This window comes from Bufo gargarizans, chromosome 6 (assembly GCF_014858855.1).
Source record: "Bufo gargarizans isolate SCDJY-AF-19 chromosome 6, ASM1485885v1, whole genome shotgun sequence".
Classification (NCBI taxonomy): domain Eukaryota; kingdom Metazoa; phylum Chordata; class Amphibia; order Anura; family Bufonidae; genus Bufo; species Bufo gargarizans.
The window spans coordinates 142,527,082-142,544,943 of NC_058085.1; the positions used below are offsets into that span (position 1 = coordinate 142,527,082).

The 17,862-nt window shown below is 43.9% G+C and overlaps 1 protein-coding gene across 2 annotated transcripts in view; it reads right to left on the reverse strand.

The window, feature by feature from the left end:
• Positions 1 to 1,765: 1,765 nt before the first annotated feature.
• Positions 1,766 to 17,862, reverse strand: part of ASIC2 (acid sensing ion channel subunit 2) — a 1,085,418-nt gene continuing 1,069,321 nt past the window's right edge. For both annotated transcript variants that reach the window (XM_044297922.1, XM_044297921.1), the window contains exons 6-10: positions 13,552 to 13,705; positions 10,061 to 10,152; positions 8,122 to 8,201; positions 2,204 to 2,272; positions 1,766 to 2,103 (exon numbers count right to left, since the gene is read on the reverse strand). In XM_044297922.1, coding sequence (XP_044153857.1) covers positions 2,002 to 2,103; positions 2,204 to 2,272; positions 8,122 to 8,201; positions 10,061 to 10,152; positions 13,552 to 13,705 — 497 coding nt within the window. In that variant the 3' untranslated portion in view covers positions 1,766 to 2,001. The remainder of the gene's footprint in view (positions 2,104 to 2,203; positions 2,273 to 8,121; positions 8,202 to 10,060; positions 10,153 to 13,551; positions 13,706 to 17,862) is intronic.

Consider the following 17,862-nt stretch of genomic DNA (forward strand, 5'->3'; position numbering starts at 1 on the left):
GACATGACGTGAGGAGGTGTGCAGCGCCGTGCAGGCGCACAACGACAGGTTAGGGAAATTTCACAGCAGAGTGCACATGCGCCGGGAGCCTCGCCGGCAGTTAGGGTAGGGAAAAACTATGGGCCAGTGTGCAGGCGCAGTGATCGGATGGATGTTCTCAGATGGACACCGGCCGACACTGTGCATGCACCGGGAGCCTCGCCAGCGGTTAGGGAAGGGAAAAATTACGTACGGGCCAGTGCTTTTTCCCTACCCTAACCGCTGGTGAGGCTCCCAGCGCATGCGCAGTGTCGGCCGGTGTCCAGCTGAGAACATCCATCCATCCGATCAACGCACCTGTGCACTGGCCCATAGTGTGCACAGGCCCCCCCAATACCCCAGTATAATAAACATTGGTGGCGCAGTGGGCCCCCCCAATATAACAAACATTGGTGGCGCAGTGCGCCCCCCAACACCCCAGTATGATAAACATTGGTGGCGCAGTGCGCCCCCCCAACACCCCAGTATGATAAACATTGGTGGCGCAGTGCACCCCCCCCCCCAACACCCCAGTATAATAAACATTGGTGGCGCAGTGCGCCCCCCCCCCCCATATAATAAACATTGGTGGTGCAGTGGGCAGTGCCAATGAGGGTTAAAAAATAAAAAAATAATTAACTCACCTCCTCCAATTGATCGTTTCCTGTTCTTTCTTCATGACCTGTCAAAGGACCTGTGGTGACATCACTGTTCTCATCACATGATCCATCACCATGGTAATGGACCATGTGATGAGCTCAGTGACGTCATCACAGGTCCTGAAGAAAGAACAGGAGACCGGCAGCTACACGATCAACTGGAGGAGGTGAGTTAATTTTTTTTATTATTTTTTAACCCTCATTGGCACTTCCCACTGTGCCACCAACGTTTCTTATACTGGGGTGTTGGGGGGGGGGGGGGGAGGGGGGCGCACTATGCCACCAACGTTTCTTATAAAGTTATACAAATACAGGAGGCGGGTGCCGGAATCAAATAGCCGGCACCCGACCTCTGTGACAGGGAGCTGCGATCAGCGGCAGTTAACCCCTCAGGTACCGCACCTGAAGGGTTAACTCAACTGCCGCTGATCGCAGCTCCCTGTCACAGAGGTCGGGTGCCGGCACCCGCCTCCTGTATTTGTATAACTTTGTAAGAAACGTTGGTGGCACAGTGGCCACAGCCCCTCCCCTTCTCCTCCCGTCTCTCTTCTTATTGGCAGCGGCGGGGGCAGCAGGCAGGTCAGACACAGGGGAGGAGGAATCAGGTCAGACAGGGGAGGGGGAGATGGAGGGGGCGCCCCGAGGTAGAACACAAGTGCAGCCTCGCCTGCCGCATATACATTGCGAGCTGTCGGCCGCCCAGCGCCCCTGTTGCTATGGCGCCCTGTGCGGCCGCACAGCCCGCACACCCCAAAGACCGGCCCTGCAGGTACGCACCCCCAACTGGTTACCACCCCTGTGTACCCTTACTGCAGACTGCTGGCAATTCATTCATAACTTCTAGTAGAAATAATACAGGAATGGCACAACATACAGACATAAGAATAGATGTTCCAGAATTGTTATTACATGGGGAATGCATGATTCTAAAACAGACATATCAGGAGTGGCGGAAGGTCCTATTTAAGCTCGATTCCCTTACACCTCAAAATTAAAACACAACACTTTTGCCATTGTATGAATTTTTATTTTATAATTTTCTTTTTTCTTTTATTTATAAAAACCCCTTGTAGAACCCACTTAGCACACGGACATAGCGCCATGCGTGTGCATTGTGTGTTTGTGAGGGTGTCTCCTCACATATCATATAAGGATCAGTGCCATATACACTGCGAGCATGCAGGGCTGTGTACAGTTGGCAGATGGCAGTATACAGATTTCTCTCAGTCCCTTCTTCTTTCTCTCAGGGTCCATGACTGAATCCCTCTCCACACACCATGCTGTGTCCACTTTAATTTTGGCACAAAGTAGTGTTTTGAAGGCATCAGCAGGCAATTTCTTCCAGTGTTCCCAGTGTGGCCTGCAATGGCACCATCACAGTGTGGCTAATAGTTTCTGAATGGTTTGGCATGTTGTCACAGGTACTCTGGTTGAAAGCAAACATAGGTTGTAACTAAAGTGTGATAAAATCATGAATCCCTCCACGTATTCCCACTTAATATATAGTTTACAGACAAACCACTCACCAGATCTTCTGTGTGCCTTCCTTCCTCACTATCTCTGCCCAGGAGATCTAAGAGTTTCTCCTTTATTAGCTGAAAACAACAAATAGGTCAATGTTAGGCTGGCCAAACACATAAAGCAACAGCTCCTTCAGCTGACAGCTATCACTTCCAATAACCCCAAACACATGTATGCTCCCTGGCAGCAGTGTATCTCCCAGAGAACAAATCCAAATGCCTGATCCATATGCCCACTGACATCTACTGTTGGAAGAGAGTCAAGAGATGCCCATACACATTAGATAGCCATCAGTCCCACCAAAGTTGGTGGGTATAGCCAACATACATCTTATGTGTATGGCCAGCTCTGTGTACTGGACTGCAGTGATGATGTCACATTGATAACACATGACCACTGCAGCCAATTACTGAACTCAGCAGTCATGTGTTGCCAACATACCTTCATCACTGATTAAAGTGCAAAGAGGTATATGGAAACCAAATCAGCTCACCAAACTCCTCAGTGTAAATCCCATGCTTCAGATGGTGCACAGGGATAAGCTGCTTTGGCTACCGGCAAAGTAATCCATGTAAAAGAAATTCCAGCACAACATCCTAAAATCCATAATTTTTATTGGATCATGTTAAAATCACTGTATCCAAGACAAGGTTTGGCTAGTCACCTACTATCCTCGGTCATGGCATAGTACAATTAAACAAGACAATTGTCAAACAAGACAATTTAAAAGGCCAAGTGGCACTTCTTCTTTTCTAAGACCTGCTTTGGGGCTTAACTCCTAAAGCTCCTACCTACCTATCAGAATAAAGGTGTATTAGTACTAAGATAGGTAGGAGCTTTAAGGAGTGAACCCCAAAGTGGGTTTTAGAAAATAGGAAGAGCCACCTGGCCTTTTAAATCTTGTTGTCCTTAACTTTACTATGCCATGACTAAGGATAGTAGATGACTATGCGAAAAGCGTCAGCAGTATGCACTCTTCTTACTTACAATGATTTTAACATTATCAAATAAAGATTGTGGATTTTTGGACGTTGTGCTGGAATTTTTTCTACATGGCTTACCGTTATCTCTGCAGTCCAGTAAAAAAAAGGCTGTTGGGGGTCATCAGAATGGGCAAGGAGTTAATAGGTAAGTGATGCTACTTTGTTATGTTATACCATTGCCTGCCTTCGATCTCAGAGATTTATGGTATATACACAGCACAACCATCTGCTACTTTTGTAACTCTCATAGGCTTCACTGGACAGAGGTGCGCTATATGCACAGCCACCTCTCAGTTTAGTTTCCTTTTGGATGAAGTCAGGGGACTAATTTCTGCAGAAATCTGTATTAAAGAAAACACTTTAGGAAAGTATCCAATAATGCAAACGGTGAACCTCCTACATTCTCCGTCTATACATGGGGTAATTAACTCACGCTTCTACCAAAGAGAGGTAACAAACTCTAAAATTTATATCATTGAGCTATGAATCTCTCCATTAGTCAGCACTGTTTAGACTCTATACCCCGAGGCCTGAATCAAGCAAGCAGAAAAGTGGTTGAGCGTCTTAGATTGTTACATTCCTGCAAAAAATAAAAATGCTGAGTCTCTTACAAAGATTATGGGCTCTAATGGCAAATGAAAAGGGAATTGCTGTTTAAGTTGCTGCAGACGGCATATTGAAATGATACCATTTCTTTTTGTAAAGGAGAAAGGGGTAATTACTGCCCTTAAAGGCTATGGGCACCTATGTGATATATATATATATATATATATATATATATATATATATATAAGTATATATTATTGCACTGTACTAATTTGGGGCTACAGATCTTTTTTTTTCAATTGATCGTTATAAAAAAATTTCAGCCCTTTTCTCTGTACAGATGTCATTCACTGTGTATTTGGAGAGGAACAGGCTTTCTGAGGCTTTCAGAGTGAGTCCCGTCAGAAGCCATGATGGCTCATGTGCAGTCCTTATTTCATAATTCATAACAGCTCATAAACACTTGTCTAAGCCATATTCTTCAGTTTGATAAGAATTTAGGTATATTGAGTGTTTATGAGCTGTCAGGAATTCAGAGGCAAGGGCTACACATGAGCCATCAGGGCTTCTGACGGGACTCATTGTTAACAGAATGCCTGCCGATGTGCAAATACACAGCTCCCTCACTGGCCTAGATTTTGGTTTTGGCTCACAGACCTGCACACATGAGCTACAATTACTACTACTGAGGCATTTGACTCTTTTTAATTGTGGTTCACCTGATGCAAATGGTGGATAGATTAAGACTGGGGTGCAAAACGTATGGCTTAAAGGGAACCTGTCACCTGGATTTTGTGTATAGAGCTGAGGACATGGGTTGCTAGATGGCCACTAGCACATCCGCAATACCCAGTCCCCATAGCTCTCTGTGCTTTTATTGTGTAAGAAAAACGATTTGATACATATGAAAATTAACATGAGATGAGTCCTGTATGTGAGATGAGTCAGGGACAGGACTCATCTCAGGTTAATTTGCATATGTATCAAATCGTTTTTTTACACAATAAAAGCACACAGAGCTATGGGGACTGGGTATTGCGGATGTGCTAGCGGCCATCTAGCAACCCGTGTCCTCAGCTCTATACATCAAATCCCGGGGACAGGTTCCCTTTAAGAAATGCCCCCCAAAGTGTTCATATTTAAATACTTAAACCCGTTATACTTACTTCAACAGTTTTAGAGAGTGGTGAAATAAAGAAGTGTCGCTAGGAGGATAAGTAAAATGAGCAAATCCACCCCTTTGACAAAAGTGGAGCTAGCAAAAGGGTGGAGATTAATCGCCAGGGGGATTTTTAAAGTTGATTCCTGCAATTTGTGTCACGATGTTTGATAAATTTGGTGCATCTTTAAGTCTAATACTTTTGTCTTGAGATGTTACTATACTTTCTATGCCATTTACTACAGCAAGACTGCAAAAGATTTAGCAATTTTTAAAAAATTAGCAGTTGATAAATTTGGCTTCAATCGTCTCGACTGGATTACCATACCCACTTTCAAAAGTGGAGTGAGTGGTGTAATTTTAAAAAATGACACACAATTTTTGTGCAAATAAGAACACCAAGCCCTATATTGCAACATTTTGGAGACAGATTTAGGAGCGTGGGGCTTGATAAATTCCTCCTTGGTGTCAGTCTGAAAAATGTTTTATTCTACAGTATAAGTATTTTCTGTCTCAGAACCTTCTAGCTCATGCACTTATTGGCAAGCCTAGAGGCGTCTGCTCATAAAAAGTTGTATAATTTCACAGAAGTGGGTTCTGCAGAGATCCATTATTGCTGAAAGACTTGCCCTTTCACAGCGTTGTTTCCCTTGTACTGCACTCTCCTTGAGCCATTCGCATTATCAGGATAATGTAATGACATAACAATTGCTGTAATGTCTGTTCACTTTCTGTAAAGCAGAATACTGACATTCATAACAGTAGTACAGGGCACAGAAATGGGCATGCTTTGAGTATGCGGGGCATTACAGGATTTCATGCCATTGATTTTAATCCTGTTCCCAAAAAAACGCGTCACTACAGTTTACATTGAAGGAAAATTGTATGTTAAAATGCGTTTCCATAACTCTGTTCTAATGTGTGCAAATAATTATCACAATGACAGTCATAGGCGTAGTCCGTACAGTGCAAAGTCCATGAGGTGATTCCAGAATCCGTAAATATTACAGTACATAGGATTTTACTACCGTAGTTTTACAAAATGCATTGGGTAGCATAAAGCAGGTGCAACCCGAACTATCAACCATACTATAATGTATCTCATCATTTCAAGCAAATACATCATAGTTACAGCAGTCATTTAACTCTAATCCCGGTGGAGAGGATTAATAGGCCCAGGAGAAGGTGAGATTGGAGAAGATCCCTCATCAATCGGGAGGTGTTCTGGATGTCTATTCTTAAGACTATTGTATCAAATAGACTTAAAGAAGTATTCTGTTTATATAAAGTTATCTCCTATCCACAGGACAGGGGATAACTTATTAGATTGGAGGGCGGTTCTCCTGCTGCTGGGACCCCACTGATCACAAGTATGGGGGTACCATACACTGTGAAGCCCACCAAAATGAACATAGAGGCTGGTTGGGCAGGTGCACACAGCTGCTTCATTTATTTCTATAGGAATTCCGGAGATGGCTGAGTAGAGTGCTTGGCTATCTCCGAAACTCCCATAATGATGAGTAGAGTGGCCACGCACATGCTCGATCGGCTACTCCATTCATTTCGGGAGGCTCCACGTGGGTACGGGGTCCCCATTCTTGTGATCCGTGGGGATCCTGGCAGCAGCCACCAATCTAATAGTTATCCCCTATCCTGTGGATAGATGATAAATTCATATAACTAGACTAGCTATATATTAGCCGACGTGCAACATGCCATGCAATAATGTTTTGGTGTTGTCTATTTGCTTGAATTATTCCATGATTATTCACATAGGTGTGTTGTTCAGAGATGGTTCCACCATTGATGGAGCTGGAGTATGCCTAATCTGTTGCCTACAGCATATTAGTAGGGATTTCACAGTAAGGGCTCTTTCCCTGCGGGAATCACGCTCCGTGTTAGTGAGGGATTGTGCGGTCTGGACTTCAGAAGCATAGGGGATTATTGTGATTAATAACGCTGTGTGCCTCTGCCTGACCATGAAGCTGTCAGTGTAATTCTGTTACAGAAAGAGGCACACAGTCCCTCTCTCCAGACCACACAATCCGTCTCTCAGGCCTCATGCACACGGTTGTTGCCCGGCCATGGCCGTATTGCGGCCCACAAACAGCGGGTCTGCGATACACGAGCACTGGCCATGTGCTCAACGCATCACGGATGCGGACCTATTCACTAAAATGGGTCTGCAATCCAGAAGGTGCGGTGTGGAATGGAGGCACGGAACATGCTCTACATGTTCTATTATTTTGCAGTGCGGATGGACCACAGACGCATTCAAGTTTAATGGGTCTGGATCCGTCGCAGCATCCGCACAATTTGTGGTCCCCAATGCACGGAAAGGCCGAGCAACGACCACGTGCATGAGGCCTCACATGGAGCGTGATTCCCGCAAGGTACACGCTCGTGTGAAAGAGTCCTAACTTTAGCTATGCTTAAGAACTCTCAGTGAGTTTGAAATGCGTAAGCAGATTCAGTGTTTTTGGTGATGCGCACATCTTTAATAAGGCTGTAATGTTTTTAGCGTTCAGTGATGCTGAAATCACCTCTTGGACTTTATTGGCATTATTCCGTGCATTGTGCCCATACCTGGGGGTTTACTACAGGATGGTCAGCTCATAATATTTCCGTTACTTGATAGTCCAGATGCACCTTTATACATACACAAATTCATCATACTGTAGGTCATTAATATACCCTACTGATGTCCCGTGAGTGTCCACAGACTGCAGGTTATTTCATAGCAAATATTACACAATTTATAGTTCACAGATATAGAAGTAGATGCTCAAAGATAAGAAATGAATTTGAAATTGCTGGAAATAGGCTGCTATATATACAGGTGAAACTCGAAAAATTAGAATATCGTGCAAAGTTCATTTATTTCAGTAATGCAAATTAAAAGGTGAAACTAACATATGAGACTCATTACATGCAAAGCGAGATATAATTTGGATGATTATGACTTATAGCTTATGAAACCCCAAAGTCACAATTTTGAGGCACCCTTTGCTCAGGGGATATGGACTAATTAGCTGACTAGAGTGTGACACTTTGAGCCTAGAATATTGAGCCTTTTCACTAAATTCAAATTTTAAGCTGCAATCATGCAATTCCTTTTAAGTTGCATTACTGAAATAAATGGACTTTTGCACGATATTCAAATTTTTTGAGTTTCACCTGTATAGTATACATGTATCTGTATAATACAATGAACAGCTTAGACTGTGTTACCCACCTCATAAATGTAGTCAAATAGTTCCAGGATAGTCAGGATACTCGCTCCTATGAACAGTCCCATTTGACCCCCAATGTCACCTGGAGGAAAGATGGGTTATACTCTGTCACTGTCCCACAAGTGATAAAATGACCAACACCTCATGAAATATAGAAGAGCATTTACACTGCAATACATATATATCAAGGGAAGTAACCGACATGGCAGGGTTGATTAGAGAATGAAGGAACGTTCACCATGATGTTAATTTCATTGTCCTTGATAGTATTTTAATCCCTGAACATGATTCAAAGCTCCAAGGTTAATCAGCTCCTAGCTCGGGCGGCCCCTCTGCCTGGCTGCAAGCGCTTGTATTCCCATCCCCCCTATTTAGTAACAATCAGAAAATGCATTACGGCTTCCTTCACACTTTTTATGGATGTAATGTTTTTACACACACTTTTTCAGTGACTTTTCTTATTCTGCCATTTTTACATGCATTTTTTCTAGCCCTGTAGAGATGCCTATGGGAAAATGCTTGGAAAAAATACCCCACATAGAGAAAGCCGCATTAAAAAAATAACCCCACTGAACCATTGACTACACCTAAAGTAATGAAAAACACCAAAAATCCCAGCAGAACGAAAGAGCTGTGGTGCTCTGCTCTCCCTTTCTAGGCCAGATGATACCACACAGTAACAAATTCATAGTCTGTCCTAAAGACAATACGCTTTAGGTACTCCCTGCGCCAGAAAAATGACCTTAAAAAGTCTGTGACTTTAAAAAAAAAAGTTCAAAGGGCAGTTTTTTATGGCATTTTAGCCACTTTTCCGAAAGGTGGCATGGCAAGGGCGAGAAGGAGATGTGGCCGTTCTGCCGTGACAAATGTATCTTCGTTTACGCCATGATTCTGGTGAAAATGAAGCCAGAATTCTATGTCAGCTCTGAGTTGCTATAGATATTTTGTGTAGGGCTAATTATTTTTTCCGTCTGGTCCATTTTTTTTTTTTTGTGGCCAGTCTGTGGAAACATTCACTTGTGGAAACAATAGGGCCACAACAAAAAAGGAGATGACTCCGAGTACATTCCGTGTCCTTATGTCCTGCATGGCCGTTCCACAAAAAAATAGAATATATCCTATTATTGTTCACGTTACGGACAAGGACAGGACTGTTCCACAAGATGTGGAATGCACACAGCCGGTATCCGCGTTTTGCAGATCTGCAATTTGCAGACCGTAAAACATCCAACGGTCGAGTGCATCCGACCTAAGGACAACAGACTGCGGATGCACAGGATAAATTAAGTGTACTCCGGCATCACAGGGAATATCAAGACCGGTGCTTAATTTGATAAATCTCCCCCTTAGGGCTCATGCACATGAATGTGTGCCAGCCTGGCCCGTGCTGCGGACCGCAAATTGCAGTCCGCAATGCACGGGCACCAACCCGAGGGGAACCGCATGCGGACGTGGACCTTTTCACATGAATGGGGTCTGTGACCCAAATACTACTTTTTTGTGGTGCAGAGGAACAGACATTCCGCACCACCAGTACTCAGACTGTATAAAGGGATGTTCATATGACGCTGAAAAAAATCTGATCTGAAAAAATCTGCACTGATTTTCTACAAAGTTTTGGTGCGTCTTCTGGCACATTTTTTCCAGCTTCCTATTTTTTCAGCTTTCCATTCATTTTAATGGGAGAATAAGCGATTCCACTCCAAGATAGAGCTTGCTGCTTCTTTTTTCCACGTAGTTTTTTTTTTAGCATGGAATTCTGCATCCCATTGAAATGAACGGGAGGCTTTTTAGAGGTGCTGATTCCAGATTAAAAACAGCATAAAAAATGCAGTGTGAACGGGCCCTAATGTTTCATATTTCAGATGTCAAATACGTTTGTCGCTGATTCTCCGTCAAACTGCTGGACACCTGATACTTCCATGTACAGAATAAACTCACCCAGCAGCCCAGCCACCTCATATGCTTTCCTCTGCTCTATGGTTTCATAGTTCAGAGCTTCAAAGAAGACATCCAGGACAAGAATATTCTCCCTGTGAAGAGATAAAAAATAATGGTGTCTTATCTACAAGCATTTGAAGCACCATAACACTCAGCTTCCATTTTGTATGCCTTAGGGCTCATGCACACAAACCGTAAATGCACGTGCACCGTCTGTGTGGCCGGTGGGTGCCGGCGGATGCAGACCCATTCAACTTAAATGGATCTGCGATCCGTCCGCACCACAACAAAAAAAAAAACATGTTCTAATATTTTTGTGATGCGGTGGCAGAGACTGAAATGCCAAGGAAGCACTCCGTAGTGCTTCCATGGGGTTCCATGCTTCTGTTCCGCACTGCTCCTTCCGGATTGTGGACGCATAGAAGTGAATGGGTCCAAATCCATGAAATGGTGCGCACATGGCTGGTGCCCATATATTGCGGACCCGCTGTTTGCACGTCGCAATACGGGGATGGGCCGCTTACGGTCATGTGTATGAGGCCTGAAACGTTAGAAAAAATGTTTAATTGAACCCAGTGTATATGTATATTTTTATTATTTCATAGGTTGAGGCCTTTGCCTTTCATCTCATCCTTTTGTCAAGTTTTGCCTATTTTCTTTTTATCAGGTGTCTTATTATTTTGATCATTTTTTAAATTCATATATAGTCCTTTTCCTTTCCCTTCCTCTCTCCTTCCCAACATTAGGTACGTGGACAATTTGCTGTATCTCCCAAATAGGCTCATCCATCAGCCTTTAATTTTGGTACTAATGTTTCCTGTATACCCCTCCCATTTAATTATTGCCAGGATATTTTTAATGTTTTGGGCGTCATCCCCAATTTGTCTTTGTATTTTTTATTTTTTTTTATTATTTTTTTTGTTGTTGTATCTTTCTGTTTTGATATATGAGTAGATGTAAAGCTCAGGAGCAGGGGCAGACTAGGAATTTAAAGTTGCCCTGGAAATATTGCAGGTGCATCCAAACTGACAGAAAGTAGGGCCAACACAAGTATGCGGAGCAACACTACCTACAAACTAATGCCCCAGCAGCACAAAATACCTCTCCAGAAGCTGCCCCTTTGTGATGGCCAGTGAAATCTGCCACATTCTTTCCTCCTACTCCAGCTGCCACAGGATTGCAATACAGTTAAATTTAAGAGTCAGGAGGTCAACTGTGGTCGCCAGCCAGGTACATAAGTAGTTGATGCTCCCTGCATTAAAGGGAGTCTGTCACCAACCTGACCGGTTTTAAACCAATCACATAGTTCAGTGGGACACAAAGACATGACACAGATGTTACCTTTGTTTCGTTTTTCAGATCATCCAAATCGCCCAAAAAGTAGTTTTTATGATATGCTAATGAAAGTGCCCAAGTTCCCCCGCCTCACTCGCACCTAACTCCGCCCCTCAGTAAGCTCAGGCCAGCCCTGTGGCTCTGTGACATCATATTTCCCTATAGGCCGTTCGTGCATCGCAGAGGCACAGAGATATGCAGTGCGCATGCGCCGATTTTACGACAGTAACTGTGGGCAGAACACTGCGCATGCCCGGGCCTGGCAGCGATGCGCGAACAGCCTATAGGGATATATGATGTCACAGAGCTACAGGGCTGGCCTGAGCTTACTGAGGGGCGGAGTTAGGCGCGAATGAGGTGGGGGAACTTGGGCACTTTCAGCAAACTCTCCGCCCCTGGGCACTTGCGATGCCTTATTAGCATATCATAAAAACAACTTTTTGGGCGATTTGGATGATCTGAAAAACAAAACAAAGGTAACATCTGTGTCATGTCTTTGTGTCCCACTGAACTATGTGATCTGTTTAAAACCGGTCAGGTTGGTGACAGACTCCCTTTAATTAACTCTGGGAGCATCAACTCATTACTTACCTGACTGGTGGCTGTGAGGAGGACTCAGATAGGACCCTGGGTATTGGCCCACCGGGACATTTCCCTGTAGGGCTTATGCCAGTCCACCCCTGGTCAGAAGTATATAGATACCATCCTTGGTGTACTATGTTCAATCCAAATATTTTGCTAAGATGCCACTGAGATTCATTGTAAAACCCACCATATCTACTTTGGTTTTCATTCATATGATCTTCAAAGTATGGAACAGAAGTTCAATGAATGGCAGCAGGTGCAACATGACATCACCTTGCGAGCCATCGATATGTGGTATGACAGGCTCATGATAGGAAGGACACATCGAGTGCTGCTTTCATGTGCTCCTTGTTACCTCCTATGAGAAGAGGAAGTGAACTAAAGATCCCACCATGTGATGTAGACCTTAAGTGGAAGCTCTGAAATACTAAGGAAACAGATTATTTTACTAGTGCCTCTGCTGGTCAACCCTGTTTTACACCTCCTCCCCTCCCCACGCCCTTGATGGGTGGATGTGTTGCCTTTGTTTGTATGTAAATGTGGTATATTCGCATTGTTTTTTATGCTTGTCCATTGTCTGAAGAAGGGGATTGCGTTAGAATAAAGGCCTTGAAGCTAAATGCTTGTTTTTGAAACAACTTAGGCCAAGTTCGTATCTCTGAACGTGTCCGGCAGCCTGTTCCGGCAGAGAAGTTCTGCGGATCCGGTATTGCTGGATTTTACAGATCATTGCCGGATACCTATTGACTGTACTGTCATCCAGCTGCTTTCCGGCATAAATGCTGGACGTTCTTCCCGCAGATGCGAACGTGGCCTAAGCAAGGTGAGCACCTAAGCCATTGTTTGCTGATGTCAACCAATTAATTTTTACTCTTTCAAAAATAGAAATGCTAATATTTTATTTTTATCAATTACGTTAACAAAATGCAAAAAAGAGTGAGTAAAAAAAAAATCGAAATCAAATCAACATTTGCCTAAAACTTTTGCCCAATATTGTGTAAATTAGAACTAGTATTATTTGATGTAGGACTCTGTTGGTCTGCTGCTTTAATAAGGTGTAGAATTTGACCACAAAATGGTCAGGTTCTTGCTAGGAGGCCACCTAGAAAACCCTGGTGTAGATGATTAATGTGAAACATTTGTCTTTATTTAAATCACAGTGAAAATCAATATCCCCAGATATTTGATATTAAGTTAGGATGTACTGTAGATATTGATATAGATGATTCTGAATACACACGAGGTCTCCAAGACAATATTACATGAGAGAGAAATCAGAAAAAGACAGGAGGGGAATTTCTCAGTAGTGCAACCTCATTCCTTGTGTATGTACCTTTATACAATCGTATCACATGTTTATAAATGCACGTCCTTTATAAACTTAAGAAACAATTGTATGGAAGTACATGTGCAAATAATGAGGCTGCACTACTGAGAGATTCTAATGAGCTTATGTCCCCTTCTGATTTCTGTCTAATGCAATATGGTAGAGTGTCTGGTACATCTCCATGAGCACCCTTCTTGTTGCTTCATCCACCCTTCACATTTACTACTCTAGTCTCTATACGTACGAAATGTATTTCTCCGACTTATTAAATTTCTTTTCCAAGTACTTGGCAGATGTCTTGCTGGGGATTTTCACCATGGACAGCTCCTTGTTGTATCTGGTAAGATTACAGGGCATTGTGCACATACAGAATCCGGCATCCTTCTCCGTAAGTATACCTTCAGACACAAGGAAACATTGATTAGTGGCCATTGATTTCCGCCTCTTCACTGTTTGCACATTAGCAAAAGAATATATGCAAATGACAAATTGAAGACGAGGTGACGTTAAAACGAGAGCATGACAACCTTTAATGGCAGTGTGCTGGATGGAGAAGCAGACCGCTGCTGCGCGGTGACTTGCAGCGTGCTGAATTATGCAGTAGATTTGTCTCAAACTAGTTTATGGGTAAAAAAAAAAGGCTGCGGGGGAGTTGGCACATCATGTGGAACTAGCACGGTCTTAAAGGGATTAGGTTTTCTCAAGAAGAATCATAAACCAGTAAAATGATTTTAACTCAAATATTTCAGTTTCCTTTTTAAATCTACTTTTATAATCATCAGAGGTTTAGAGTACACATCTGTACAATGCAGGAAAACATCATCAAAAAGTAGTAGAAATTTTCTGCCTGTTACAGATTTTCAAAATCATCAGCATGATCATTCCGATTTGCGGAAATATGGCTGATCCCATCAACATATGGGGCGGAATCCATTGCAACTTGACTTTTTCTGCTTAATCAATATGCTCTGAAGTTGTCAAGAACAGCAAAAAATGTATGGTCCTTTTACAAGCCGATACTCAGGGATAAGCATTTTTAAAAATAACCGGCCTGTGTATAAGGTGCTGGTCTGCTTGTTCATCGGGTGATCGTGTTGTTCCAAAAAGCATTGTTCCGGTGCAGCAGATCGTGCTGTCCAAACAACAATCTTTTGCCTAGTAACAATGCTTTTCTACAGGACGAGAGATCATTGTAAGGTCCCTTTCACACAAGCGACTTTTCCGCATGGGTGCAATGCGTGACGTGAACGCATAGCACCCGCACTGAATCCTGACCCATTCATTTCAATGGGTCTGTGTGTAGTGTCCCACTTGTGTGTGTATGGGCCACTCCAAATTGCTATATGCCCTTTCATGTCATCTTGCACTAGTCACTGTATTTTCTGTTGTCAATACTGCTAAATTCCCATTACAGGCTGAGATTGCATAGCCAGAGCAAGGTCAAGAACCAAGTAAAGTATCATCATCACTCCTGCATAAGTTAACCTGGAACCTATAAACATCACCTCACAGAGCCTGCTAATTGGGATTTGCAGCTTTATCATCTTTACCAACTGTAAGACAAAGTACTTTTATTGAATGCTACCTATTGAAAGACTACAACTTACCAGTAAAGTTCCTGTTTGGTTCAACTACTGCCTCTCTCATTATTCATCTCCGTCTCCTAATTGCACCATACGGTGCTGGCATCACGAACACAGGGTCCCAGCCACCAAAGCACCCTAAACATACCCACTACCATTAAGGGCACCTCAACTTCCATCTAGCTGGTGTTCCCTGCAATAGAGAGTGCCCTGGAGGATTTAGTGCTGTCTTCCCTTCCACTGCACGCCGGCCCAGGGTGCTACAGAAAAGTGAGTACTACTACTGCACCCACTCGGCACATTACCACCACTCTCACCGTGCACTCACTACATTCCCCTATGGTTCGGACATCGCAAGAATTGGTATCATGAACAGGATTTCAAAACCCCTGCGCCTTATACGAACAGGATTTCAAAACGCCTCTTTAAAAGAACTGTGTTAGCATAAACCTGTGTCTTACAAAGCAGAAGTTAAATTAATGACACCGTGTATTGAAAATTTCTATTGGAGAGAAACTTTAAAGTGCCTTTAACGAACTGGAAAGTAGCCTGTTTGAATCATAAAGTATATGAGGACATTATACAAGCCCTTTATTAACATATCACATAGTCAAAAATGAGAAAACTGAAGATTTTTGTGTTAGTAACAGTGATTGCTGTCATTGAATAGACTTTCTTATTCACCTAAATGGCCGCCTGAAGTTTCTTTATTGATTGTACTGCACCATCACTGTTCAGAACGCCCTGTTCATCGGGAAAATTAGGTGCCACCCCTTTTGAAAATGAGGGAAAAGAATTACTGCTTCGGCACTATAGACATTGCATTATGCCCCCTCTATGGCAGTGAACCTGGGGGGCGGACCGGAAGGAGGAGTCTGCGCCAGCCCAATTGAGAGGGAGGACGTGCACAACTGTGGAGAAGCCATCGACATGATAGAAAATATGGCTGACCATCCTACTCCCCAGCCTGACAGAGGAAAGAGTTCAAGAAAGAAGGAAGGAGCTACAGGAGCGACTGCGAAGGCTGGCAGTGGTCCACCATTGCCCCAGTGGCCCTCGGAAGTCGCCCTATTGTTAGTGGGAGAGCGGTATGACTTATGAAATAATGTGGAAGCAGTGTGCCTCCAGGTATGGCTCGTATTACACCCAAGGGCCACCATGGAAGCCAGTGGAGCCTCCCCAGGCCCTAAGTGCAACATCTATCCCCAGCGTCGTTGAGGGATAGGACAGAACTTAAACGCAGCAGCAAAAAGGAAGACAGCCCTCTAGTAGAAGGCAGGAGGAGGCCGACGAGGAAGTTATAGACGAACCCTTGACTCCTGAGTGGCCGGATCGCCAGAGAGGAAGAGCCTCGGAACCAACGCCATACCTTTACGCAATGGGATTTGCAAGTACAAATGTTGCGTGGCAGTCCATGATTGCTCCGCCGCCCCAAGCTCGCCAGCCAAAGCCCCAGAGACGACATACCCGGAGGAGGTCCGAGTTGGCCCGTATAATAGACGCTGGTCAAGAGTTCGTCCCCCCAGCTGCAAAAATTGTCCCTTTTAGGATCCTGAGCACGGGTCTGAGAATCCGTCTGAAAAGAAGAACATCCTTGCTGCTGTCAAGAAAGCCACGGAAGTGCCAGTACTAATGGGAGAGAAGACCTCCATTTTTGATAAGGTCTGGGAGCGGCTGGACTTGATCCCTAGATCGACCCGACACCGGCTGGAAGCTGTGCCAGAGCGCTCATCTCCGGATAAGTAGGACTCTTGCTAGCTGCACCCCCTAGTGGCAGTTCCTCAGGCCACTACAGAGCCTACAGTGCCCTTCACTGGATTATACAGGACTACCCTGCTGGACATTAGCAGGACCACTTATCCCCAGGTTGCGCATTTTTGTTTTTATTACGCTATTTCCCTTTTTACCCCTTTCTCAGGTTGTCTGGGACTTTAAATTCAAAAGTTAAAGGGGTTGTCTGGGTTCAGAGATGAACCCGTAGATACCTCAATTTTCACCCAGGCAGCCCCCCTGACGTGAGCATCGGAGCAGTTCATGCTCCAATGCTCTCCTTTGCCCTGTGCTAATCGCGCAGGGCAAAGGCATTTTTGGGAGATCCGGTGATGTACCAGGCTCTCCATGGGGCTGCCAGTAAGCCGGTGACTCCACCGGCACTGATGGGCGGCCTTTAGCGCTGCCTTAGCCAGTAAAAAGGCTATGGCAGTGCTAAAGTGCAGATGCAATGAGTTTTTCACTGATGGTTGCTAATAGATCTTGTTCGTAAACCTTCAGTTTTTATCACGCGCGTGAAAAACGCATCAAAGCGCATTGCACTCGCGCAGAAAAAAATGAACGCAATCACAGACAAAACTGACTGAACTTGCTTGCAAAATGGTGTGAGTTTCACTGAACTCACCCTGAACGCATCTGGAGCCAATCCGTCACGCTCGTGTGAAAGAGGCCTTAGTGATTGTCCCCATACAGCAGAAGCTATTGCTGCATGTAAATGCTGTCTTTTTCTCCATTGATGATAGTTCATTCCAAATAATTGCCTGACACATCAGCCCCTAGTCCATCACACTTGTATAGAAACAAACTTCCATTGGCAATCTAATGGTTCATGCACATAGGTGAATTAGAACTGTGCACAGGCTGTCTATATAGTGGCAATGATGGGATCGGATCTTGATCATACACAGCAGATTGTTTGTCGTTTTGTCTCCTAAAAGCAAAGTTTTTTGGCGGAGAATAGTTTGGTAATAAGGCATGTGGTGGAACATGCAACTACTGCACAGTCTCATACAGAAATAAACCTTTGTGGTTTCCTATTAGATTCTGAGACACATGGAGCTTGAGTAGGAACCCATAGCAGGCTGTGTGCAGAAGGCCATAAGTGCAAGATTTCATTGTGATGGGGATGACAGATTAATGGAGATGGTACACTGCTCATTAACTGTCATCAAATTGGTGATTCTTATATGTAAAATGAGCTA